The 27,470-nt window shown below is 45.0% G+C and overlaps 1 protein-coding gene across 3 annotated transcripts in view; it reads left to right on the top strand.

Moving 5' to 3' along the window:
• The first annotated feature begins 4,922 nt into the window (after positions 1–4,922).
• Positions 4,923–27,470, top strand: part of clcc1 (chloride channel CLIC-like 1) — a 31,844-nt gene continuing 9,296 nt past the window's right edge. For 2 of the 3 annotated variants that reach the window (XM_078407813.1, XM_078407812.1), the window contains exons 1-10: positions 4,923–4,972; positions 7,815–7,958; positions 10,163–10,279; positions 13,513–13,623; positions 16,545–16,763; positions 17,379–17,507; positions 19,924–20,023; positions 23,752–23,849; positions 23,934–24,080; positions 24,975–25,736. In XM_078407813.1, coding sequence (XP_078263939.1) covers positions 7,824–7,958; positions 10,163–10,279; positions 13,513–13,623; positions 16,545–16,763; positions 17,379–17,507; positions 19,924–20,023; positions 23,752–23,849; positions 23,934–24,080; positions 24,975–25,736 — 1,818 coding nt within the window. In that variant the 5' untranslated portion in view covers positions 4,923–4,972; positions 7,815–7,823. The remainder of the gene's footprint in view (positions 4,973–7,814; positions 7,959–10,162; positions 10,280–13,512; positions 13,624–16,544; positions 16,764–17,378; positions 17,508–19,923; positions 20,024–23,751; positions 23,850–23,933; positions 24,081–24,974; positions 25,737–27,470) is intronic. The other variant, XM_078407814.1, reaches the window with a different exon arrangement.

Here is a 27,470-nt window from a genome sequence, read left to right as displayed (position 1 = left end):
GAGGCCCGATAAGGCGCTGGTCAGGCCGCATTTGGAGTACTGTGAGGAAATTTGGGCCCCATATCTGAGGAAGGATGTGCAAGCTCTGTAGAGGGTCCAGAGGAGGTTTACAAAAATGATTCCAGCAATGAGTAGGTTAGCATGTGATGAGCGTTTGACAGCACTGGGCCTCTACTCGCTGTAGTTTACAGGGAACCTCATTGAAACTTACAGAATAATGAAAGGCATAGAGTGGATGTGGAGAGGATGTTTCCACTGGTGGGAGAATCGAAGAGCAGAGGACACAGCCTCAGAATTAAAGGGTGCTCTTTTAAAAAGGTGAGGATCTTCTTTAGTCAGAGGGTCAATCTGTGGAACTCATTGCCATAGAGGGCTGTGGAGGCCAAGTCAGTGGATATTTTCAAGGCAGAGATAGATAAGTTCTTGATTAGAACGGTTTGTGTGGAGAAGGCAGGAAAATGGGATTAGGTGGCAGAGATCAGCCATGATTGAATGTCAGAGTAGACTCGATGGGCCGAATGGCCTAATTCTACTCCTATAACTTGTGAAATAGGAGATCGAAGGCAAAGGCAGAAAGGTTCTCAAAACGATCTGCGCCTGGTCTCGTCAACATATAGAGGTCCACACTGAGAACAACGGATACAGATGAGGTTGGAGGAGGTGCATGTGAACCTCTGCTTCACCTGAAAGGACTGTCGGGGGCCCTAGATGGAGTTGAGGGAGGAGCTATAGGTGTTGCATCTCCTGCAGGGAAGGTACCCAGGGAGGGGTGGTTTGGGTGGGAAGGGATGAGTGACCCAGGGAGATAAGGAGGGAACGGTCTCTGTGGAGATGGGATTATATGATTGGTGGGAACCCATTGGAAGTGGCGAAAATTTTGGAGGATTATGTGCTGTATGCAATGGTTGATGAGGCGAAAGGTGAGGACAAGAGGGACTCTATCCCTGTTGTGATTGAGGGGAGGTGGAGCTACGGGGCCCTTGTGAGGGCCTCATCAGAGGGTAACCCATGTTACCAGGGTCTGACTTGGTGGATGGGTTCTCTTTTTCAGCCTTTGCTGGGAAGGTCATGTCAGAAGGCACCAGAAATCCAAACTGGAGTGAATGAAGCCATTGCCTTCAGGAGGAGGTAGTCCATTGGAATTAAGAACACTTAAAATCCAAAACCCCTTGCAGTTGGAGAGATCATATATTAACAAAACTAGTAGATGAATTAAATGTGTAGCTCTTGACTATAGGTAAATATCTGCTTATGGTATGTAGTTTTCATTTATGTGACTCCAACTACTACAGGAGAAAGCAATATAGAAGATGGTGTGTAAGCAAGCAACGCCAATTAAACTACAAAACAGCACATTTTTGATGTGGGAAGAACCTAAAGCACGCAGAGAAAACCTGCCTGTTCGCAAGGAGAATGTGTCCATTCCAGCAACAGCAGATGTGTCCATTCCAGCAACAGCAGAGGTCAGGAATGAACAATAAGATATTGCCTGACCCGAGTCCAGAATTTTTCCGTTTATATTTCCGATTTTCAGCATCTGCTAATTTTTCACGTTTTCGATAAACAAAGATTGCTGGACAATGAGGCTGCTCCCCTGAGCTGCCTGGCTAAGTGACCGTACAGAGGAACCTAGTGGTGACAGCATGAATAGCAAAAGGTATTGCTGCAGGGGAGGGGTTGGGTTGTAAAGTGGAAAAGGTGAATCAAATCTTTGTGCGAGAAGGGAGAAATACAAGGTTTTAAATAAAATAAAACATAAAATAAAAATTAAGAAATAAAAGGGAGAAATACATTGCACGATGATTAAGTTCAGTTTTCAACTCTGTTTTTTCCAGACTCATATCACCAGGGACTAATTTAATTTACTGTATTAATTTAATTTTGTGTTAAATTTTTTTTTTTCTATTCTGTTTTGTAGTTTAGCACAATCCGCAGGCGTTGCCACTTTCATTTCACTGCACATCTTGTATATGTATGTGACAAATAAACTTGACTTCAAAACTAGATTCAGCATTCCCAGACAAGCAGCCACTCCAGCCCAGAAGTTTGCATTTCATTAACATTTCTCTGCAATTTCACATTTGTTCGTAGAACATGGAAACATTGAACATAGAAAAATGCAGCACAGCAACAATGTCTGTGCTGAACATGAAGCCATGACAAACTCATCTGCTTCCATATGATCCATATTCCTCCATTCCCTGCATATCCATGTGCCTATCTAAAAGCCTCTTAAATACATCTATCATATTTGGGCGGCACAGTGGCGCAGAGGTAGAGTTGCTGCCTTACAGCGAATGCAGCGCCGGAGACTCAGGTTCGACCCCGACTACAGGTGCTGTCTGTACAGAGTTTGTACTTTCTCCCCGTGACCTGCCTGGGTTTTCTCCGAGATCTTCGGTTTCCTCCCACACTCCAAAGACGTACAGGTATGTAGGTTAATTGGCTTGGTAAATGTAAAAATTGTCCCTAGTGGGTATAGGATAGTGTTGATGTGCGGGGATCGCTGGTCGGCGTGGACCCGGTGGGCTGAATGGGCCTGTTTCCGCGCTGTATCTCTAAACTAAACTAAACTAAATATCCGGCTCCACTACCACCCCTGACAGGACATTTCAGGCATCCATAACCCTCTGAGTCTGAGGAGGGTCTCGACCCGAAAAGTCACCCATTCCTTCTCTCGAGATGCTGCCAGACCCTCTGAGTTTCTCCAGCATTTTGTGGCAGACCTCTGTGTGTGTTTAAAAACAAACATCTCCACACATCTTCAAACTTTGCTCCTCATCTTAAAGCTATGCTCCTTAGTTTCATAAGTGATAGGATAAGAATTATGCCATTCGGCCCATCAAGTCTACTCTGCCAGTCAATCATAGCTGATCTATCTCTCCCTCTCAGCCCCATTCTCTTGCCTTCTCTCCATAACCCCAACACCCGTACTCATTCATTTTTTTAACTTTTCTCAGACATTGAAACTTTAATAGTTTCTCTCTTCTCAATTGCTGCCTGACCCAAGTACAGGTGATCCCTGGGTATTGGTCAATACCTGACTAGTGCACAGTCAGTACACACAGTTGGTCGGGGTGATTGAGTGAAATGCCCAGGTTCAACCACATGGTGCCTCTGGTTGGCCTGTGTACCCTTCCACCTGTATGTACCCCTCCCTCTGGCTTCACATTTTACTTCTTATCTGACATCCTTTTGTCTCCTTTTCATTTCCAGCCTTTGTCACTTATTTCAACCACCTGCCAACCACTTACCCCTCACCCGTATCCACCCATCACTTGCCAAGCTTCAGCTTGACCTGCCGAGTTCCCCCATCATTTTGTGCTTTGCTCAAGATTCCAGCAACTGCAGTTCCTTTTAATTTAATATATTCAGGAACAGATCATTGTTCGTGTCCCGGGGAGAACCTGGGTTTCTGGCATTCTTGGTTCAATTTCAGTTTTCCGGTATCTGTATTTTGCTTTAGAAGCTAACAGAGGTCTCTCCTGGGGACGGACTGGGGACAGGTTCAGGGGATTATCGCATGCATTCCTTTGTTTTCCTTTCTCTGATACCTCTCTCTCTTTACTTGATCTCTGTCTCCATCACAGGGAACGGACTATCGATTGGCCTCTACGACTAACCTACCAACTCCCAAAGTTATCTGGGTGACACCTCCCACCATGCCTCTTGCTAAGACCCTATACCATACTCTCATTGTTCTACATTTTTGCCAAATGAAGCTTTCCATACCTCCTTGTTCTTTAGTTCTGAGCTCCGTAGTTTTGCTCTTGTTCACCTCACCCCCCCCCCCCCCCCCCCCCCCCAATCGTGTGTGGGGAGGGCGCTGGAGTCACAGTGGGCTGGGCAGCGTTCCTGGAGAGAAGGAATGGGTGACCCTTCTTAAGGTCAAAAGTGATAGAAGCAGAATTAGGCCCATCAAGTCTACTCTGCTATTGAATCATGGCTGATCTATCTCTCCCTCCTAACCCCATTCTCCTGCCTTCCCACAATCCCTGAAACCCGTACTAAACTAGAATCTATCTATCTCTGCCATAGAAGATATCCATTGACGGCCTTCATAGCCTTCTGTGGCAATGGATTCCACAGATTCACCACCCTCTGACTAAATAAATTCCTCCTCATCTTCTTCCTTAAAGAAAGTGTTTTAATTCTAAAGCTGACCCGCAATTCGTTATGGCACTCGCAGAGTAATCAGTGTATGGTGATACAGTGTTGTGTGTGATACCATTAAAATACAGAATATATCTCATCCATCAATTCACATTTTTTTGTTATTTTCTTTTTAAATGTTTTCCCCCTGCTTAATTTCTGATTTTATTATTTCTTACTGTTTCTGCCCATTTCCCTCCCATCCTTCCTCCCCAGCCCCTCTTTTGTGCAGTTTCCCTTGCATTGATCAATTGATCACGCTGATCACACTGATCACGCTGATCACACTGATCAATTGATCAATTGGCCTGATACAGAGTGGATCTCTAGTGCAGATATTCAATCAAGTCAAGTCAAGTCAATTTATTTGTATAGCACATTTAAAAACAACCCACGTTGACCAAAGTGCTGCACATCTGACTAGGAAAAAAAGAAACATACAGTGGCAGGCAGCCAAACACAACGGCGCGGCCATCTGGCCATCTTGATCAGTAAGTAACACCCAAAGTTTAATGATCACGAAGTAGCAATTCCTCAAGAAATAGTTATAAATGTCAACTTAACCAAGAAGTTGAACAAAAATAATTGATTGCAAACATTTTACATACGAAGAAATCGCAGAGTTGTGAACACTGCCCAGTCTGGCACACAGTCTGCTTACTAAAATGGCGCCGACATGTACCCATGACCCACGGCGGTGTTTAGGGTCGAGTGGTCGCTCCTCGAGTGACGGTGGCGGTGACGGCGTTGGGCCTGACCGCGCGTCATCACGGCGCGACGCAGACCGTTACCCTCCACACGACGACGGGCTCCGTGGACGGTAAGTTAGTCCCGTGTATGCGCGACCGACCGAGAGAGGGCGACAGAGCGACAGCGACAGCACGACTCCCCTCCCCTCCCCTCCCCCTCCGGTGGCGCAGCTTACAGCCAAATGCAACGACGGCGATGGCGACAGCACGACAGCGCCCAGCGCACCCGTCCACTCCCCTCCCCCTCATATCATATATCTACAGCCGGAAACAGGCCTTTTCGGCCCTCCAAGTCCGTGCCGCCCAGTGATCCCCGTACATTAACACTATCCTACACCCCCACTAGGGACAATTTTTACATTTACCCAGCCAATTAACCTACATACCTGTACGTCTTTGGAGTGTGGGAGGAAACCGAAGATCTCGGAGAAAACCCACGCAGGTCACGGGGAGAACGTACAAAATCCTTACAGTGCAGCACCCGTAGTCAGGATCGAACCTGAGTCTCCGGCGCTGCATTCGCTGTAAAGCAGCAACTCTACCGCTGCGCTACCGTGCCCCCTCTCTTCCACCGGTGGCGCAGCATGGAGATATCATATCATATATATACAGCCGGAAACAGGCCTTTCGGCCCTCCAAGTCCGTGCCGCCCAGTGATCCTCGTACATTAACACTATCCTACACCCACTAGGGACAATTTTTCACATTTACCCAGCCAATTAACCTACATACCTGCCTTACAGCCAAACGCCTACACGCTAGTTACCCGGGCTCGATCCGAAAACGAAACTAAACCTGTGGGATTGACATTGGTTAGGCCGCATTTGGAGTATTGCGTGCAGTTGTGATCGCCCCACGACAGGAACAATGTGAAGGGTTGAGGAAGATGCCAGACTTAGGGGGGGATTAGCTGACAGGAGAGGCTGGACAAACTGCCTTCTGTAGCATGTCGGAGGTTGAGGGGAGATCCGATAACACACACTCTCCCTCTCCTCCATAACATTCCGGTTCCCAGGCCCACACTCCCTCAATGTTAAATTAATGGAGGAATAGACAGGGTAGACAGCCAGAACCTTTTTTCCCCAGGGTGGAAATGCCAAAGACTTTAAAATGAGAAGGGCAGAGTTTAAAGGAGATGTGCGTGGCAAGTTTTTTTACACAGATGCTGGTGAAAGGTACACATGGTGATGTTTAGGAGGCATTTAGATAGGAACAGAGATATGCCAGGAATAAAGGGATATGGATCATGTGCAGGCCGATGAGATAGATATGGATCATGTTCGGCACGGACATTGAGGGGCGAAGTGGCCTCTTCCTGTGCTGTCCAGTGCAATGTTCTATGTTCATAGACAATAGGTGCAGGAGTAGGCCATTCAGCCCTTCGAGCCAGCACCGCCACTCAATGTGATCATGGCTGATCATTCTCAATCAGTACCCCGTTCCTTCCTTCTCCCCGTGATAATAAACTGAAACCCCATGGTGACTGGTTTTAAACCATCAAAGACACGCCTCACTCCCATCCCATGTACGTGTACATTTAATTAAGCCTAGATTTTCAACAGGAATCTGAGTTGTGGTTTACTTCGTTGAAACAAGATGTCAGGTGCTTTTTAAAACTACGATTGTGACTTTGACACTCTTCAACTCCCCAAGCTGATTGCAGTTTGTGGGATCCAGAAAGGGAGAAAAGGGATGCCTTTCCCATCAGACCGTGAATCCTGCTATTCCTGCAGTTTGTTAACTTTCTGTACAGCAATGAAGCCCAATGCAGCGAACAAATACTCTTGTGGCCCACCTGAGGGTTGAGCTCCCCTGCTGATGAGGGAGTACTGTGCAAGTCATTGCCCTCGATATTGCCTTAGGATCTTCAGCCATGACCTAACTCCCACAGCATCTCATCAATGGACAAGAATGAAGCTAGTGCCTTCAAATTGGCTGTTTTCAGATAGAAACCAGGAAGTGCTGTGTTCACTCTGACTTGATGCTGCATTTTTGAATCTGCGTTGTCAGTGAAGCCTCTCTACAATGTATCTATCCCCCTACATCCAGAGTCGGTGGTTCCGGTTGGTGATACTTGATTTGACACTTTTCCTCTCGCCACATACGTTCCTTGAATTCCTAGGTAGTTCCAACATTTTCTGCTTTTGTTTCAAATTAATGGCATCTGCAGCTTTTGTATGTTTTTATTTCCAATATTGCTTCCACATTTTTAGTACCCATGCTTTTTTTTTGCTTTTGAGTTAAGTTTGTATATCAGCCTGTGTCAAACCCATTACGGGTTAGAAACACAGAAACATAGAAAATAGGTGCAGGAGTAGGCCATTCGGCCCTTCGAGCCTGCACCGCCATTCAATATGATCATGGCTGATCATCCAACTCAGTATCCTGTACCTGCCTTCTCTACATACCCCCTGATCCCTTTAGCCACAAGGGCCACATCTAACTCCCTCTTAAATATAGCCAATGAACTGGCCTCAACTACATTCTGTGGCAGAGAATTCCACAGACTCACCACTCTCTGTGTGAAGAAATGTTTTCTCATCTCGGTCCTAAAAGACTTCCCCCTTATCTTTAAGTTGTGACCCCTGGTTCTGGACTTCCCCAACATCGGGAACAATCTTCCCGCATCTAGCCTCTCCAACCCCTTAAGAATTTTATATGTTTCTATAAGATCCCCCCTCAGTCTTCTAAATTCTAGCGAGTACAAGGGTTGATTGTGTGTTATTCAATGGAATGGCGAAGCAAGATGCATTTGTGTAACACCTGGGACCCCTCATACCCTCAGCTGCTTCTTTGCAAGAAGCATGTTGCAGTTAAAAGAATCAGCCATTTTGGCTCATTTTTGTATTCTATAACAGAATGAATTTGCAGAGGTACGCCCGGTAATTTGTTCTTGCCTGTTCCATTCCTTAGATTTCAATCATGTCTGTGGTGTGGTTGATATTCCAAGTGCTGCTGGTGGTGAATGGGTTACAAGGTGAAGAGGACGAGTGGATTGATCCGACAGATATGGTCAATTATGATGCTGCAAGTGGCAGAATGAGAAGGCCACATCTGGTAATTACCTGTGCAAATTGTTAACTTATGTTAATAGATGTAAGATTCGGCACTTTTCCAAATTTCTGTGTTTAAATGTGAATGTCAATTGCTACATTCAGAATTTGGAGTTCTGTTCAGCTTGATAAAATGAGTTTACGGGTTTTGCAATTCTCTTTGCTTCTCTTCCCCTTTCCTACTTGCATGTGTTGACTGCCCCAAGGTTATAGAGTCATAGAGTGATACAGCGTGGAAACAGCCCCTTCGGCCCAACTTGCTCATACCGGCCAACATCTCTCATCTATACTAATCCCACCTGCCCGCGTTTGGTCCATATTCCTCCAAACCTGTCATATCTATGTACCTGTCTAACTGTTTCATAAACGTTGGGATAGTCCCAGCCTCAACTACCTCCTCTGATAGCTTATTCCATACACCCACCATCCTTGTGTAGGTATTTATTCACAAAATGCTGGAGTATCTCAGCAGGTCAGGCAGCATCTCAGGAGAGAAGGAATGGGTGACGTTTCGGGTCGAGACCCTTCTTCAGACTTTACACAGTCTCGACCCGAAACGTCACCCATTCCTTCTCTCCTGAGATGCTGCCTGACCTGCTGAATTACTCCAGCATTTTGTGAATAAATACCTTCGATTTGTACCAGCATCTGCAGTTATTTTCTTACACCACCCTTGTGTAGGAAAATAACTGCAGATGCTGGTACAAATTGAAGGTATCACAAAATGCTGGAGTAACTCAGCAGGTCAGGCAGCATCTAGGAGAGAGGGAATGGGTGACGTTTCGGGTCGAGACCCTTCCTCAGACTGATGTAAAGATCCCCCTCAGATTCCTATTAAATCTTTTTAAGCACCACAGGGAATGTAAGGATATGGATCATATTCAAGCAGAGAAGATTAGTTTTAACATTACGTTAGGCACGCATATAACGGGCTGAAGGGCCATTTCCTTTGCTATATGTTCGAACAATAAACAATTAACTACCGTTTCAATGGCAATAATTGTCTACTAAGTTTTAACATTTTGAATGGAGACAAGTTACTTTGCAGAACTATTTACTGAGAGAGTATACTGTCGCTTCCAACATGGCCCTGAATATTCAAATACCTTTGCTCGGACAAAGTAATTCAGATGGATGTTCTAGAAGATTCTGAGGACAGAGAAACCAGACACCCAACAGTATTGCTGTGAGAACAGACTCGTTTCCCCTCATAATTTTATATATCTCTATCAGATCCCTCTTCCTGCCACTCCAGAGAATACAATCCAAGTCTGTCCAACTACTTCTTATAGCTAACGCCCTCTAATCCAGACACCATCTTCTGTATCTTCTTAAAAGTCCACACATTCTCCCTGTAATGGCTACCAGAGCTACACGCAACCCTCCAACGGTGATTCTCTAAAGCTGCATTAGGATTTAAAGCTGCAATTTCTACCAGCTATCTTTGAGAGACACAAGCTCATGTTGTTTAGGGAATTGTTCAGATTATTCTACCAGTTATCTCCCCTCTGTTCCATCAGTCTGAAGAAGAGTTCAGACTTGAAATGTCATCTGTCCATTTCTCTAACCTGATGAGTTCTTCCAGCAGTTTTATCATCCAGAATTCTTGTGCTAATTCATCATCTCTCTCTTTCTACCACCTGTTGTAGGATGGCATTTGTGTGAATACCAGCATGCACCATTAAACCCTCAGTCTATCTTTGATCAGACTTTGGTGGCTTTACCTTGCACTAAACGTTATTCCCTTCTCATGTATCTATACACTGTAAATGGCTCGATTGTAATCATGTATTGGCTTTGTGCTGTGGATAGCACGCAACAAAAGCTTTTCACTGACACACGTGTCAATAAACTAAACTGAACTTAGCTGAAGTAAACTAAACTTGCTATTGTTTCTGCACCAAAATCAGTGCTTTCTTTTATGTTTTCATGGATGTCAACTTGAAAAAAAATTTGAATTTTAAGTAAGCTCAAATTTGCTCCTGTTTGCTCAATGGTGACACTTTAAAAGAGTAAAATGATAATTAACTATCAATTTTTATATTCCATGAAAACATCACATGGATTCAAGTGGTTCAATCAACTTTTTGAAACAAATCAGGGATGGATTTCAAATCTTGCCAGCAATGTCCACCTAGCAGAAATTAATTTTTGATTGATGAGTGTGTATTTAATATTTAATTGAATTCTTTACCATTCACTTTGAAGACCAGGGATGAGCAAGATGTTGCTGAGACTCATAAAGATACGGCAGGAATTAATCAGGACCAAAGTTCCGGTCCAGATTATACCGTATGTGAGAGACACCTTGGTACTTTATGGAAGGTTAGTAACCTTTTTCCCATTTCATTGTGCATGGTTGTGCCATAACAGACAATTGTCAATTAAAGAAAAGCACAAGAACAGGAATGGAAGATTTGTAGCTCTGTACAGTGTTCACAAACGTATTGTGAAAACTGTTCTTTGAGTACCTGTGTATGTAATAGATGGCAAATGAATTATGTAACTTAAATGTAATGCAAGGGAATAATTTGTTATTTATGTCCTTCAAAACTCTCAACATTTTATATTCAGAAATATAAATTCAGTGCGGCACGGTGGCGCAACGGTAGAGCTACTTGCCTTTCAGTCCCAGAGATCCAGGTTCGATCCTGACTACGGGTGCTGTCCGTACGGAGTTTGTATGTTCTCCCTGTGACCTCGTGGGTTTTCTCCAAGATGTTCGGTTTTCTCACATGCTCCAAAGACGTGCATATTTGTAGATTAATTGGCTTGGTATAAATGTAAAATCGTCCCTAGTGTGTGCAGGATAGTGTTAATGTGCGGGGATCGCTGGTCGGTGCGGACTCGGTGGGCCAAAGGGCCTGTTTCTACGCTGTATCTCTAAACTCTTAAAAAAATACTCTAGTATAAGCTAAAAGTGGTGGAAGTTAGTCTTCTGCCTGCTGTGCTACATGTGGTCCAGTCAATAGACAATAGACAATAGGTGCAGGAGGAGGCCATTCGGCCCTTTGAGCCAGCACCGCCATTCAATGTGATCATGGCTGATCATTCTCAATCAGTACCCTGTTCCTGCCTTCTCCCCATACCCCCTGACTCCGCTATCCTTAAGAGCTCTATCCAGCTCTCTCTTGAATGCATTCAGAGAATTGGCCTCCACTGCCTTCTGAGGCAGAGAATTCCACAGATTTACAACTCTGTGACTGAAAAAGTTTTTCCTCATCTCCGTTCTAAATGGCCTACCCCTTATTCTTAAACTGTGGCCTAACGAAGCGTGCGTGTGTCCAACCACTGTTTTGTTAATAAAACCCGTTTGATTCACAACGCTTGGTTTACTACATTGGTGACCCTTGACCATCCAAAACGACTTCTTTTGGATTTCGCCAATGGACGCTGATGACAACCCGGCCCGGCAGAATGCAGTCGCTCTCAGACTGCCCGTTTTCTGGACCGCACAACCACACGTGTGGTTCCAACAGATCGAGGCCCAGTTCAATATTCGACGCATTACTGCCGATGCGACCAAGTATTTCTACGTGGTTGGCGCGCTGGACCAAGACACCGTCGGACGCCTCTTATATTACCTTCGCCAACCGCCCGATGCCAGCAAGTACGAGGACCTCAAAGTACTCCTGTTGCGCACCTTTGGGCTCAGCCGTCGCGAACTTCACATGGTTGGGCTCGGCGATCACAAGCAGTCAGTGCTGATGAACGAGATGCTCTCCCTGATGGACGGACATCAGCCTTGCCTCCTATTGGAGCAAGCGTTTCTGGAGCAGATGCCTGATGACATCCGCCTGCTCCTCGCCAGTAGCGATTTCGCCGACCCCCAGCAGCTGGCTGAATGAGCGGACGAGCTGTGGCTGGCCAAACAGCAGGATGATGATTCCGTCGGTCAGGTGTCGGCAGCTCCACGGCGGTCCCAGCGGCCATGTCCTGCCCCCGCTGCCAGCACAGCGTCGAAGCCGGTCTCGGGCAATGCCGGCAATGGTACATGGTGGTACTACCACCAACGCTGGGGTTCCGAGGCCCGTCGATGTCGTTCTCCCTGCACGCACCCGGGAAAAGCTGCAGCCGGCCGCCAGTAGTGGCTGTCGTGGTCGGCCAGAAACATCGCCTCTACATCTGGGATCGCCACTCCGGGCATCGTTTCCTCACCAACACGGGAGCGGAGATCAGCATATTGCCCCCGTCGGGAGTCGACACCCGCTCTGGTAGGCGAGGGCCTCCCCAGACTGCCGTCAACGGCAGCCCCATACGGACGTACAGTTACGGTTCCCCTTATTTTCGGCTCCTGCCGCTTCACTTGGCCTTTCACTGTCGTGGATGTCTCCCAACCGTTGTTGGGCGCCGATTTTCCCCGGGCACATTCTCTGCTGGTCAATATGAAGGGACAACGCCTCGTCCACTCTGGGACTTTCCAACCCGTCTCTGCGCCCCACCGTCTCCGCTGCCCACACCTCGACTCGGTATCTTCCGCTAAGAACGTGTACGCTCAGATACTACCAGATTTCCCCAACACCCTGACTCCTCAATTCTAATCCGCCCGCCCGAAACACGGCGCGCTGCACCATATCCCCACCCCCGGCCACCGCTCCACGTGTACACGCGGTCTGGACACCTTACTCGGGCCCCTGCTCGTTTTCATTCCTCCGGTTCTGGGGGGTATGTGGCGCCACCTGGGGGTCAAGCCACTTACTGATCAAACCTTCCTCATCAAAATTGGAATGGTCACGTGCCAGGGAGATAACAGTTGACAGTTGGAGATGAGAGTTGACAGTTGGAGATGAGAAGCTCAGCTCGAGCCCATGAGTGGACAGACGTGTGGTGCTCCTCTCAACAGCAACAAGCACCTAACTTCTCCTAACTGAGCGCGTGTGTGTTCAACCACTTTTTCCTTAATTAAACCCGTTTGATTCACAACGCTTGGTTTACTACAATTTAATAATAATTTCTACTTGTGTGTCCATATGCCTGTGATACTGCAAGCAACATTTTCATTGCTCCCGTACCTCACTGTACTTGTGCCAATGACAATGAAATCAACTCAACTTGATTAATATTCCTTATGTAGGTAAATCCGTGCTGAGGCAAGTTTGTGTCAAAATGTGCTGGGGGAATTTCAAAGGGCCCCCAAAAAAGAACAATTATAATTTTTTTCACTTTATCGGCTACAATCATTAACGGATTATCCTGGACTTTCCATCTTCGACCTACCACAGGAATAAAATAAATTCTAGTTTTGTGTAGATATTGCACTTCATTGAAGGAATAAAGAAGCCTGGATACAATGAGTAATTTTAAAAGGGAAAATATTTTAAATGTACAATTTGGTAAGTTTTTGATACTCGTATGAGGTAAAATCAGGAATTAAATAACAATAGATATGGTATGGGTTGTGAAGCTTGATTCATGCTGATGTTTGTGCCAAAGGTGCAAGGTGCCAATTGGTGGTGCCTCAATGGGCTAGTCCTTATTGCTCACTTGCATTTTATTGCTAAAATACTTTTGCTGTGGAAAACATAACAGATAAATTACCTTCTTTTGATTTAAAACAGTTTGAAGAAAGTAAAAAGGTGCAACCAGCAGAGGCATCAGGAATCAGTTGCAATCCTGTTTTTAAGAGGTATCTGAATAAGCTGCTGCTGGAGACGGAAAAATTAGGTTTGGTAAGTAGTCTTACCAAATATTTGAAAACAATTTTACTTCTTTATCTATGTGTAGGAAAGAATCACTAATACTGGTTTAAACCAAAGGTAGACACTAAATGCTGGAGTAACTCAGCGGAATAGGCAGCATCTCTGGAGAGAAGGAATGGGTGACGTTTCGGGTCAGAAGAAGGGTCTTGACCTGAAACGTCACCCATTCCTTCTCTCCAGAGATGCTGCCTGTCTTGCTGAGTTACTCCAGCATTTTGTGTTTACTTCTTCATCTACATTGTTCCAGCTGGAATAAATACACATAAATAAATATACGTTTGATGTTGAATATGTACTGTGAATTTTACGATCTGTGGTCTATTCCTAGACCTCAACTCGAGATTGGAGTAACTCACTTTCACCTTACAAGGGCTATGCAACTATTCATCTCTGGTAAAATGTCCTTGATCTTTGGGAATGGAACCCGGAGCAATGTCAGTCAAATGAATTATAAATACTGTGATTGTGTCATGCTACATGCTGCCGAACTTGTGTTTGTAAGTTATAGTCACAAAGCATTGAGGAAAATGTTGTTGGCATGTTTTAAGTAGTCCCGCACATTTTCAAAGAGCGTGCATGACTGGGCAGAAAGAATCCAATAAAATACTGGGCCTTGTCCGCAAAGTGTGTAGGTAAATTTACAATTAAATGTAGAGTTAGAATAGTGATTTCATTGTAAATGCACCTCAAAAGGCTTTAGAATAATATTGGGGCCAAAGAGCTGCTTTTTCGGCGAAATTCAGAGGAATTAAAACTATTATTGAATGTAGCACACCTCTTTGTGAGTCCCCTGGCTCCCCTGTTATTGAATGTTCCACTCACCTTGTTCCTCTGCTGGACACAAGCTGGAGTTACTCGGGTCAGGTAGAGTCAGGTCGCATCTCTGGAGAATATGGAGGTGATATTTCGGATCAGCACCCTACATTTTGGTCGGTACTGTGGCACAATGGCAGAGTTGATGCCTTATAGTGCCAGAGACACAGGTTCGATCCTGACTATGGGTGCTTGTCTGTATGGAGTTTGAACGTTCTCCCCGTGACCTGCATGGGCTTTCCTCCGGTGCTCCAGTTCCCTCTCACATGCTAAAGACGTACTGGTTTGTAGATTATTTGGCTTTGGTATAATTGTAAATTGTTGCTAGTGTAAATATGAGGGTTCGCTGGTTGGCACAGACTCAGTTGGCCGAAGTTTCTGTTTCTGTGCTGTATCTCTAAACTAAACCAAAATGTTGGTGCACTGCTGAAGATCGATCTAATATGAGCAGCAAATGCTAAATGCGTGTTGCAGAGCAGCCGTTTCACTGTACGGCAATGAAACAGAAGATATTTATAACATTGTAAGTAAGTCACAGAGGGCACATTTTGTAAAGGAGGAAAACATTTAGGATTAGGAATGCCATCTTAGTTTAATTCCTCAGCATTTCACTAAGAAAGCAGCAGGTTGGCCACACTCATTCTAAAGCAACTTTCAACCCACTCTTCCACGCTATTACCACATTGCCTCTTTGGAGTGCTTTAAGCAATTCAACCATGCTCCAGGATAGTCTTTTGTAATTGCTGAAGATATTGCCGTTGTCCTTGACTTATAGATCAGTTAAGTAACAAGTGGTTACTTAACTGTGGTTAAATAACTGGTGGTGAGAGCAGGTATTGAGGGGGAGTTTTCTGGGACGCCAGAACTAACTGTTGAGCCTTCCCGAGGTGTCGTGAGCCTAACTCAACGAAACACCAGTGAAGGGAGATGCCCACTTGATACCCCCAATGATATAGTGGCATCTACACAATCAGTTTTATTTAATGAGCTTGTTAACATGTAGGTAGCTGTTTATTGCTTATGGAGTTAGTTATTGTCCTTAGCATAAGTTGGTTTCATCAGTTTAGATAGTGCTGTGGCTTTGGGCTTGGTTTTCTTGGTTGAGTGCTTATCCTGCTGTTACAGCACAAGTACTCCGAGTTTTAATTGTAATTGTCAAACTGGTCACTTTCCCTTTCATAATCTGCTCCGAGGAGGCTGACTGGCAAATGAAAAGAAAATGATGGGGTGCGCTGCGGCGTGACTCTGACCATAAAGGTGTGGTCATTTGCTTGCAATTGCTTTCTCCAGCTCTGGCTTTGTTTCTTCCCCATTGCCTTACGCCCATATTCCTCTCAGTGCCATACCACAGCTCCCGTGGTCTGCTTCAAATATGATCATCTCGGGCTAGGCTTATACAAGGTTAATTGGCTGGGTAAATGTAAAAATTGTCCCTAGTGGGTGTAGGATAGTGTTAATGTACGGGGATCACTGGGCGGCACGGACTTGGAGGGCCGAAAAGGCCTGTTTCCGGCTGTATATATATGATATACCTAAACCTCCAAAATGCCTTGGATTTTTCATAAGTTCATCATTTTTGATCTTGGAGCAGAGGCTTTATTTAATATATATCCAATGGTTTAGGCTATTTTGGAGTTGAATAGATAGTATTAAGTAGGTTAGTATGACTGCAACTCATTTTCAGAAGCCTAAGAGCAATCAATTTGGCCCAAATCAAAATAGATCGTTGTTAAGTATTATGTGAACTGGATCCAACTGCAGCTGCACAGCTATTGAACTATGTGTAGAATTAACAAAACATCACATCCTCACATTTGGTTTGAACTTCAGCAATTTCTATATGGAGTCAATAAAGGAATATTGGCCTCAAGAAAGTTTGCCTCCTCCTTTGGTGCTGAGTCTTTCAATATGACTGACATCCATTTTGGCAAATTCTCAAGTTGGGTAATTTGATAAAATTATTAAGCTACAAGAAAATTTCAACTTTTATAAAAGGAGTTGTGTGTTTTCATGGTTTTCTTATATGTTATTATCACATCAGTTAACTTGTTAAATTGTTTTTCATTTTCTTCCTGTAGCCTGATACTGATAATGAGGTTCATTACGATGCAGAGGTTTACCTTACAAAGCATGATGTGACTGAGATTAAGAAATTTCTTGATGGTAAGCCATGGAAATCTGGTCCTTTGGATGATGCACTTAGTAGACTTCTAGTTAATTTTAAGTATCATGATCCCGAGGTTTGGAAGTGGAAGTTTGAGGACGTATTTGGAGTGGATCTCTTCACAATACTTCAGGTGAGAAATATTTTTAACGTTAAAAATAGCTGTTTTGAGAATTCAAACCACAAACTGAAATATTTTGGAATCATTAGTTTCCTTTGCTGTGATTTTTGCATGGATTTTCCATGGGTTAAAAAGTATAGTGTGGTATTGATGTAAAATATCACCAGGTAGTATATGAAAATAACTGCAGATGCTGGTACAAATCGAAGGTATTTATTCACAAAATGCTGGAGTAACTCAGCAGGTCAGGCAGCATCTCGGGAGAGAAGGAATGGGTGATGTTTCGGGTCGAGACCCTTCTTCAGAAGGCAGTGGAGGCCAATTCACTGGATGTTTTCAACATTTAGCTCTTAGGCCTAAGGGAATCAAGGAATATGGGGGAAAAAGTCAGAACAGGGTACTGATTTTGGATGATCAGCCATGATCATATTGAATGGCAGTCCCGGCTCGAAGGGCAGAATGGCCTACTCCTGCACCTATTTTCAGTGTTTCTATGCTGGCCAGTGTGGGCAAGTTGGGCTGAAGGGCCTGTTTCCACACTGTATCACTCTATGACTCTATTAACTGGAGTTACTGGCTCTGAGTGAGAGGGGTTTGCAATCTTATTAATTTTCTTTCTTTCTCCAGTTCTTGGCCTGCCTGGTTTGTATTTTACTAATTTTTCACCTGGCGTGGAGAACATTGACACGACCCTTTCGTTTCATATTATTCTGCTTTTTGCTGAGTTTCGGGTGGAATTGGGTGTTTTTGTACAAGGTATGTACAGCTATGATCTCACTTTTATAATTCTCCGCATGGTAGGCTGCTCTGAAAGGTTAGATTGCATGGCATCCAGGGAGAGAGAGAACTGGACAGTGAATTGGCTGCATGGAAGGAAGCAAAGGATGGAGATGGAAGGATGTTTACCAGACTGGAGGCTTGTGACTAATGGTGTACTTCAGGGATCTGTGCTGGGCCCGTTGCTGTTTGTGGTTTATATCAACAATTTGGATGAGAATGTATAAGGCATGATTAGTAAGTCTGCAGATGATCAAAATTGGGTGGTTTTGCAGATAGTGAAGATGGCTGTCAAAAATGACAGCAGGCTTTTGATCAGCTGGGTGACTGGGCTGAGGAATGGTCAATGGAGGTTAATGCAGATAAGTGTGAGGTGTTGCATTTTGGGAAGTCAAACCAGGGCAGGACCTTCACAGTGAATGGCAGGGCCCTGGGGAATGTTGTAGAGCAGAGAGATCTCGGAGTGCAGGTACATAGTTCCCTGAAGGTAGCGTGACAGATGGTTACATTGTTGAAGTTGGGACATTATTGCACGAGGTGTGGGTGAGGCCAGATTTGAAGTTTTGATCACCCTGCTGTAGGAAGAACGTCATTAAGCTGGAAAGAGCGCAGAGAAGATTGATGAGGATGTTGCAAGGATTTGCGAGGCTGAGCTACAGGAACAGGTTGGGCAGGCTAGGTCGTTATTCCTTGGAGTGGTGGATTGAGGGGTGATCTTATAGAGGTGTCTAATTTCACGGGAATAGATAGGTTAAATGCACACAGTCTTTTAATCAGGGTATGGGAATCAAAAGCCAGAGGACATAGGTTTAAGGTGCTGTATTTATGACGAACTTGAGGGGCCACTTTTCCACTCGAGGGTGATTGGGTATATGGATCGAGGTGCCGGAGGAGGAAGCTGAGGCAGTTACAAAAACAGCACCAAGAATTTGGACTGGAACATGGATAGGAAAGGTTTAAAGGGATATGGGCCGATTCGGGGGAAATGGGACTAGCTTAGTTAGAGCATTTTGGTCAACATGGATGTGCTAGGCCCAAGGGCCTGTTTCCATACTGCGTGACACTGCTTTCTCAGCTTCTCAATATTTTGTTTAATTTGTATCAAATAATTGTCTGTAAAATAAGCACAGAAACAGGCCCTTCGGCCCATCAAATCCAAAGCAACCAACGGGTGTCTTTTGACACTAATCTCATTTAACTCTCCCCACATTTCATTTGAGTGTAAACATCATTCTTGGAGGATGCAAGCCAAATACCATAACATGTCTAGTGATATGCCATTGAATTAGTAATCACAAAGTAGGATTAACAGAGTTGGTGTTCAAGGTTAGATTTAAAATGGCCTTTGAGAAGAAAGCAAGATGACTTATGCCATCCACTGCTCGGGCAAATCAACTAACAGGTTGCCACAGTGCAAAAATTATTTCCCCATCCCTGGACTGTTCCATCATGAAGACATGAGGTAAAGGTTTCGGTTTAAATATCAAAAAACGCTTGTGCTTATGCTAAATCGTAATCATAATAGTACAGTACTTTATTAGCGAAGTATGTATTGCAACATATGAGGAATTTGATTTGCCATGCAGTAAGAGCAACAAGGCACCCAAATAAAATGGTAACATGAAGATCCACCACAGCGACTCCCCCACATTCCTCACTGTGATGGAAGGCAAAAAAAGTTCAATCTCCTTCCCTTCTTTGTTCTCCCACGGTTGGGGCACTCGAACCTTCCGTTATCAGGGCGTTCTTGGCTCCTGCAACCGGCGGTCGAGCCCTCCGCATCGGGGCGATCAGGCTCCCACATCGGGGGATCTCAGCTCCCCGCGCCGGGCGATCGAACTCCCGAGTCGGGGCTGGTCGAACCTCCTGCGGCTTGGAGCTTCCCGACATCAGTCTCTACCCAAGACTGCAAGCTCCTCGATGTTGAAATCCGGGTTGGAGCGTCGATCCCAGGCAAGGGATCACAGGCTCCGATGGTAAACCCACAGCCCCACGGTGGGGCTCAAAGTCAGTCTCGAGCAAGGCCTCCAGCTCCACGATGTTAGGCTGCAGAGAAACCAGAGATACGATCCGGAAAACAATCTCATCTCCGGCAAGGTAAGAGACTGAAAAAAGTTTTCCCCCTATCCCCCCACATAAAACAAAGCAGAGAACATTAACATGTACTTTTAAAGCACACTAAAAATAACAAAAAAGACGACAAGACCGACAGACTGTCGGCGAGGCTGCCATTGCTGATGGCGCCATGTTGTCCATTTGGACATTTGAAAATCCTGCCAATATGTTGCGGTATTTCTACTTTTCTTGTTGGTCTTGTAGTCTCCAGAAAATGCAAATCATACGATAAAATTTTCTGATACAAGTCTTTATGTTTTAAATTGTTTTATCTTTGCAGACAGCTTTTGCTAAACGACAAGCTAATTTTGCCAAGATGGAACATGATACACTGATATGTACAGGAGTCCAAAAGTTGGATTGGACAGGCAGTCTGGCTGGTGAGTACTTTTCATTGAACAAGCTTTTAATTAAAAATATACCGTTCGGATAGAACATCTCTTGGTGATTGGCTTCTGTGAGTGTAGCATTATTGGCAAACTAAGGGAACCTAGGAGGTTGTAAATTTGGACCAAAAGGAAAAGGAAGAGCATGCAAGGTGTACAAGGATGGAATTAGACAGGGCCTTTGAGGAATTTAAAGAAAGGAGGAAAATCCATGGGTTTGTGGTTTTACAGGGTATTAGGATTATGTATTAGGCTTGTGATGGTCAGCTCAAGTAGCTGTTGCTCAATCTGGTAGTGTGAGACTTCGGGCTTCTATACCATCTGTTTCACTGTAGTAGCAAGACGAGGACATGGCCTGGATGAGGGTCTTTGATGAATTCTGGCAGCAGTGCCTCACTTAGATGCTTTCAATGGTTGGGAGGGCTGTACCCATGATGGATTGGACTGAGTCTCCCCCTATTCCTCAACTCTCTCATGTCCATAAATGCATTGATCTCTATTTAGAATGAAAACAACAATGGAGCTTCCACAGCTGTCTATGGCAGAGAATTGCAAAGGTTCAACTTTGAGTGAATACATGTTTCCTCATCTGAATCCTACACGTCTTATCCCTGATCTCAAACTGTGTCCTCAGTTCCGAACTCCTCAGTCAACTCATCCTCCCTGCCTTTCGTTTGTTGAAAATAGACACAAAATGCTGGAGTAACCCAGCGAGACAGGCAGCATCTCTGGAGAGAAGGAATGAGTGACGTTTTGGGTTGAGGCCCTTCTTCAGACTGATGACAGATTAATTTGTTGAGACCTACTCTCAAACTGTATAGAATAGTACAGTAAACCCACCATAGTTAATGATATAAATGTATACTTTTATCATATCACCCTTCTACCTAACCATTCCCACTGAAGTTACTCCAATCCAATTTCCTTTGGAAATTCTGTCTTGGTTCTTTTACAATTTTCTCTTTTTTATTTAGAAAAAGAGAGATGTAAGTGCAAAAATCTTTTAAACTGCAAAAGGGTACAAACACAACAAGTCATTCTGAACTTGTAAAATGTGGCAACTTTAGCCACTTCTGAACAGCTAGCCGTATAAAAAGCAAAATTGGCTACTGGACAGGTTCATGAGTTTATATAAAACTAGACGACCTGTTGGGTCCCGTTGTTACTAAATGTTCTTTAGTAACTTGTCAGTTTCTTTGTCGAACTAAATTAGGGCGCATGTTGCAATCAAAAACACTTGAACAATTGGTTGGGCAGAAAGAAGCCAAAACGGTACCCGATAGCGCAACAATTTGAATGAAACACGACCCGTTAAGTTCCCGTTGTGACAGCGGTTGATGAAAAAAAAGACACAATTCTAATATTATTGAGTGGTCAAACTTTAACTTGAAGAAAATTTGAGCATTTATCTCAGGAGTCATCGTTCAACGAAGCACGCATTGAACACGGAAGTATTAAGGATAGCTGTAAGGATAGCGGGGTATGCGCAGGAACGGGGTACTGATTGAGAATGATCAGCCATGATCACATTGAATGGCGGTGCTGGCTCGAAGGGCCGAATGGCCTACTCCTGCACCTATTGTCTATTAGATCAAAATGGCGATGTTTATTTTATGGGGTGTGTTTCCAAAATACAGCCAAAACGGTACACGAATGCGCAACAATTTGAACGAAACTTGATACTGCACAATAGATTGGATATAGGCATAAACACAATCTCCAAATGTTGACAGACACAAAATGCTGGAGTAACTCAGCGGGACAGGCAAACCTTTACGTTGTCCGATTCAATGGCTTAGTAATACAATTTCTTGTTATGATATGATATAATCCTGAGCCGTATCGACAGGCTGATTGTTAAAAAAATGAATGTTAGTTTGGGACAGGAATGTTAACAAGTTACCGCAAGTCCCTAGAGTCCTTCAATTTGAATGACATGTATTGCACCCAAACCCACACCAGAGCAATGAAATGTAAACCATGGGCGGGGATCTCCTGGTTAATCCAGGGCACGACAACGGGCAGACATGGGCACCGACCGGGCAGTGAGGAGCGGGAAGCGGCCGGGGGGGAGAGGGAGAGGGAGCCACTCACCTCAGCCCTGGGCGGCCATCGCGGCGGTTAGCAGGAGGAGAGCGGCCGCAAGGCGCTGCCGCATGTTAGGCCTGCCGGCAGCCATCTTCTTTCACCTTCTCTCTGCCGCCGCACTGCACCATGGGAGGAAGGTCAGGCGTGGGGAACGCTGGGACGGGCGCTGGTCCTCCCGGTGCTGCCACGCAGGCGCGCCACCACCGGGCCCGCCAACCCTCCCCCAACTACACAGGCACGGATGCCGGGCCCGGCAAGTGGGAGCGCATTTATTAAAGTTTATAAGCTGAATTGCTTATAAAATATAACGAAACTTGATACTGCACACCGCAGGAGAATGGTGAGTAAGGTGGGCCTAAAATTGTTGCACTATCGTGTACTGTTTTGGCTGTATTTCGGGAACAGACATCAAAGATGAGAGTTTTAGTCATATACTAGCAAAGTGGGCCCATTCCCACACCCCCCATTCTCTCCTCCCCCAGCCCCACTCTTACTCTCCCCACACCCCCCCTTTCCCCAGCACACCCCTTTCCCCTACTCTCTCTTGCCCCCAGCACCAACCCCCCACCCCCGCTGTCCCCCTCCCCAGTCCCACTCTGCCTCTTCCCACCCCCACTCTCTCCTCCTCCCACCCTCCCCGTCGCCCCCACCGTTACTCTCCCCCACCCCCCTTTCCCTACCACCCCCCCCCCCCATGGTCCCGGCGAAAAGCACTTACGGATCGTGCAGGGAGGAGGAGGGAGCTGCGGAGCGCGTCCGTTACTGTGGCGTGGCCGAGCCCGGACTACTGGAGACGGATAGGGCGGCGGCGCGCTGGGTCCGGGCGATAGCGGGGAGAGGGTCTCCAGGGTGGGAGAGAGGAGAGAAGCAAGGGGAGAGAGGAGAGGGGAGCCGGTGATTGCGGGCGGGCGGCTCCGCTAAGGGCGTCCATGTTGTTGGAGCGAGTGAGGAGAGGCCGCGCATGCGTGCTGACGTCATACGCACAGACGCACAGCAGCGCCAAGCTGAAAACCTTCAATAAATCAGTAGGAGGGGGGGGCAGTGCGAGCTCATCTCACAGGGGCATTGTGACGTCACACGCTGAAGACCTTGAATAAATCGGTTAGAAATTAAATGTTTTAACTTTAAAACCTCTGTAACGTAAAAAATATACGACCAAATTAAATGAAAATATCATTTTCAACCAACGTTCAGCGTGGTGATTAAGGCGGTGCAAAAATTGTGGCGCTACGGTTCACCGTTTTGCCGAAATCAGCCGAGATCACTGATACAAAATACAAACAAAGAAATATATTCACAAGATCTGAGTTTTAGTAGTAGTAGTAGTAGTAGTAGTAGTAGTAGTAGTAAGTAAGTAAGTAAGTAAGACAGACGGACGGACGGACGGACGGACAGACATTTATTTATTTATTTATTTATTTATTTAAAAGGGTCCATTTCGGCCTCCTTTATACACACAGGACAACCATGCGTCGTGGTTGGGATGGATTGCATAAGGAGTTTTCCAGAGAGACCCTTTGGGCAAGATTTGGCCCCAGCCAATCGATTTTGTCAGAGTTTTGTCATGATTAAATATAATCCCAAACTTGGAGTAACATGGAATATTAATTTTTTAATTCTTCTTCTACAAACAGAGTGGTTCAGGCGAACGTGGACACTGCAGGATGACAAATGTGAGAAATACTATGAAGCCCTCCTGGTTCATCCAGTTTGGGAGGTGCCACCAGCCAGGGTAAAAAGCAAAATGAATGGTCAGAATGCAAAGAAATTCATTTAACGATCCAGTGATGTGATCTGTGTATGTGTTTTTCTTTAGGCCGTGATGCTTACCATAACTACACTCGTCACTGAACCATTGAAACATGTTGGGCAACCGATCAGTCAGCTTTTTCGAGACATCCTTAAAGATCTACCATGGGTTTTGCAGGTTCCTGTGACCCTCATGGTGGTTTTGTCTATTATTGTGAGTTGAAATTTTAATCAACAAATGGAATGATGTTTATCGAAATACAATTTTCTATAATAAATGTCCATTTATTAATATGAACCTGCTAATGGATGGAATATGGGGATTCAGTTTTCTACTGGCTCAGGTCCTAATTTCTGCTCAGGAAACCTATCAAGATTGTTTCCGCAGTGTAGAAGGTTGACATATTGAGGTTACTGATTTTGCAAGTTATTTTTATGTAGCAGTGGTCCCGAAATGTCTCTTTTAGATTGTGGTAAGAGTTTGTACAATGGGCCTGAATAGAGTGGAAGTGGAGAGGATGTTTCCACTAGTGGGAGAGTCTAGGACCAGAGATAAAAGCCTCAGAATTAAAGGACATTCCTTTAGGAAGGAGGTGAGGAGGAATTCCTTTAGTCAGAGGGTGGTGAATCTGTGGAATTCAGTGCCACAGAAGACTGTGGAGGCCAAGTCAATGGATATTTTTAAGGTTCTTGTTTAGTATGGGTGTCAGGGGTTATGGGGAGAATGGGTTTATTCACAAAATGCTGGAGTAACTCAGCAGATCAGGCAGCATCTCGGGAGAGAAGGAATGGGTGACACCCCCGACATCAGTCTGAAGAAGGGTCTCGACCCGAAACGTCACCCATTCCTTCTCTCCCGAGATGCTGCCTGACCTGCTGAGTTACTCCAGCATTTTGTGAATAAATCGATTTGTACCAGCATCTGCAGTTATTTTCTTATATATGGGGAGAATGGGGTTAGGAGGGAGAGATAGATCAGCCATGATTGAATGGCAGAGTAGACATTGGGCTGAATAGCCTAATTCAGCTCCTATCACTTCGGAACATGAATTCAATGCTCAGTAATTTTCAGATGTTACCATATGTACCCCTCTTGTATGTTTTGCAGGCATTCTGGTATTCCTGTGGTCAGTCAGTTGCCCGGTATGGTTTACCTCGATTCTACCCTGATGATGGTTCTCGATCTGCAATTGCACAGCAGAGGGCGCCGTGCCTCATGCAAAACCCCATGAATGGCACCGTCTGCCAAAGGGCAGTGAGTGTGGATTATCAGGCCGGGGGAGATGCTCGATACCTTCCCAACATCAGTAGAGAGAGCAACCATGATGAGTCTACATTTACAGGTACTAATGGACAAAATAACATGAATCACCAGGGTGTCGAAGAGATAATGAATCGGGAAGGAGCTGGGGGATCCGATAATGGGCGTGGTGATAACCATCTACGTAGACGAAGAGTTCCAGGCGGGCGTTCTGCGCACACTTATGAAGATCCGAGGACAAGTTGTGACATCGTTTTGTCCACTGAACCACCGGCACTTGCAGACAATCTGAAACCTGCTGCCAGAAACATCACAGGACATAATATCGCCCCTCGGGCTGGACTGGAGGTTGAAGATGGTGATCAAGCTGGTTTCCCTCATAGCGACTACAGTAGATTGTGCGGTGAGAAAAGAACAGAGGAGAAGAATATGCCGGCGTCTGGGCGAGCTCTTGAGGATTCCTGGACAGCTGAAAGGTCCCTTCACGTAGGTCCGCAACATCCATCAGACAAGAGTCACACGTACACTGAGCCCATTGATAAAAAGACTCTTGAGGAAGAGAAACATGAAAATGAGGAAGAAGCCTTCATAGAAAATGTGGGAGCACAGGTAAATGTTCCTAAAATATTGAGTATCGGCTGTCCCTGGGAGACAAACGCTTTCTGGTTTTATGTCATTAGGTCTAGCTTGTCCGTAAGTCAGTATGTACACAAAGATCACTCTATGGTGACCGTACCTCTACAGAGTAGTGAATGATGACATCCTGGAACCTGCTGCCAGGGTGGTGATGGAGGCAGATACAATAGAGGCATTGAGGTGACTTTTGGATAGGCACATGGATGTGTAGGGAATGAAGGCATGTGGATCAAGTGCAAGCAGATAAGATTTGGTCTTAGTATCGTGTTTGACACAGTCATTGTGGGGCAAAGGGCCTCTTCCTGTATTGTACTGCTCCATGGTCTAAAAGCACATAAGACTGATAAAGAACAATCACTCAAAGTGGGGAGAGGGAAACTGGTTCTGCCATTTGTATTAACAAATCTATGTACTTATGTTGGACTTTTAAATGTAAGAATATTATAGAAGTACACCCATAAATATGTGTGTCCATAACTCGGGATGGCCTGTACTGCTCCAATGAGATTAGCTTTTCAGTAAATTCTCAGCAAACTGAACACAGCGTACAGGAGGCCATTCGGCCACGGACACCTTGGTAGCTCCAGCATTCTGATTTCAGATACAAATGCAGATTAGTTTATTCTCATACATACCATCGTCAGAGAGCGTGGAAACAGGCCCTTCAGCCCAACGCCGACCAATATGTCCCCTCTACACTAGTTCCACCTGCCTATATTTGGCCTACATCCTTCTAAATCTATCCTACCTATGTATCTGTTTAAACGTGATATTACCTGCCTCAATTACTCTGTCAGCTCGTTTCATACACGCACCATTCTGTATAGAAAAAAGCCCCTCAGGTTCCTATTAAATCTTTCCCCTCTCAACTTAAACCTTTGTCCTCTCGTTCTTAATTCCCCTACCTGGAGTAAGACTCTTGTGCATTTGCCCTATCTAATCCTCTCATGATGTTATACACTTCTATAAGATCACTCTCATCGTCCTGCACTCCAAGGAATAAAGTCTTAGCCTGCTCAACCTCTTCCTATAGCTCAGGTCCGTGAGTCCTGACATCTTTGTAAATCTTCTCTGCATCCTTTCCAGCTTAATAACATCTTTCCTATAACAGGATGACACAAAACTGAGCACAAAACTGAGCACAATACTCCAAACGTGGCCTCACCAATGTCTTGTATAATCATAACATAACCTCCCAACTTCTTTACCCAATAGTCTGACTGATGAAGACCAATGTGCCAAAAGCCTTCTTGACCACCTGTGACGCCTCTTTCTAGGTACTATATGCCTGTACTCTGGATTCCTCTGCGTGGCAACACTCCCCAGACACTTGCCATTCACTCTGTAGGTCCTGTCCTGCTTTGCCTTACAACATGCAACACCTCACACTTCTCTGTATTAGACTTCTGCCATTCCTCAGCCCACCTGCACAACTGATGAAGATCCTGTTGTAATGTTTGACAACCATCTTCACTATCTACAATGCCACCCATTTCAGTGTTGTTTTGTTATTGTGCTTCCTTTTTGTAACCTGCTCCATTACAGCTACACAACTAATTAACAGAGGCTTTACACTCGAGTCTTGGGTTCAGCCATTTTAATTCAGGATCCCCTTGGCTACTGCCTCATGGGTAATATATCCTCGGTACTGCACCACAGAGGGCGCTATTCCCATAGCAAGTGTCATCTTTAAATTTACTAATCATG

Source organism: Rhinoraja longicauda, chromosome 11 (genome assembly GCF_053455715.1).
Source record: "Rhinoraja longicauda isolate Sanriku21f chromosome 11, sRhiLon1.1, whole genome shotgun sequence".
NCBI lineage: Eukaryota > Metazoa > Chordata > Chondrichthyes > Rajiformes > Arhynchobatidae > Rhinoraja > Rhinoraja longicauda.
This window is presented reverse-complemented; position numbering and strand designations above follow the sequence as displayed.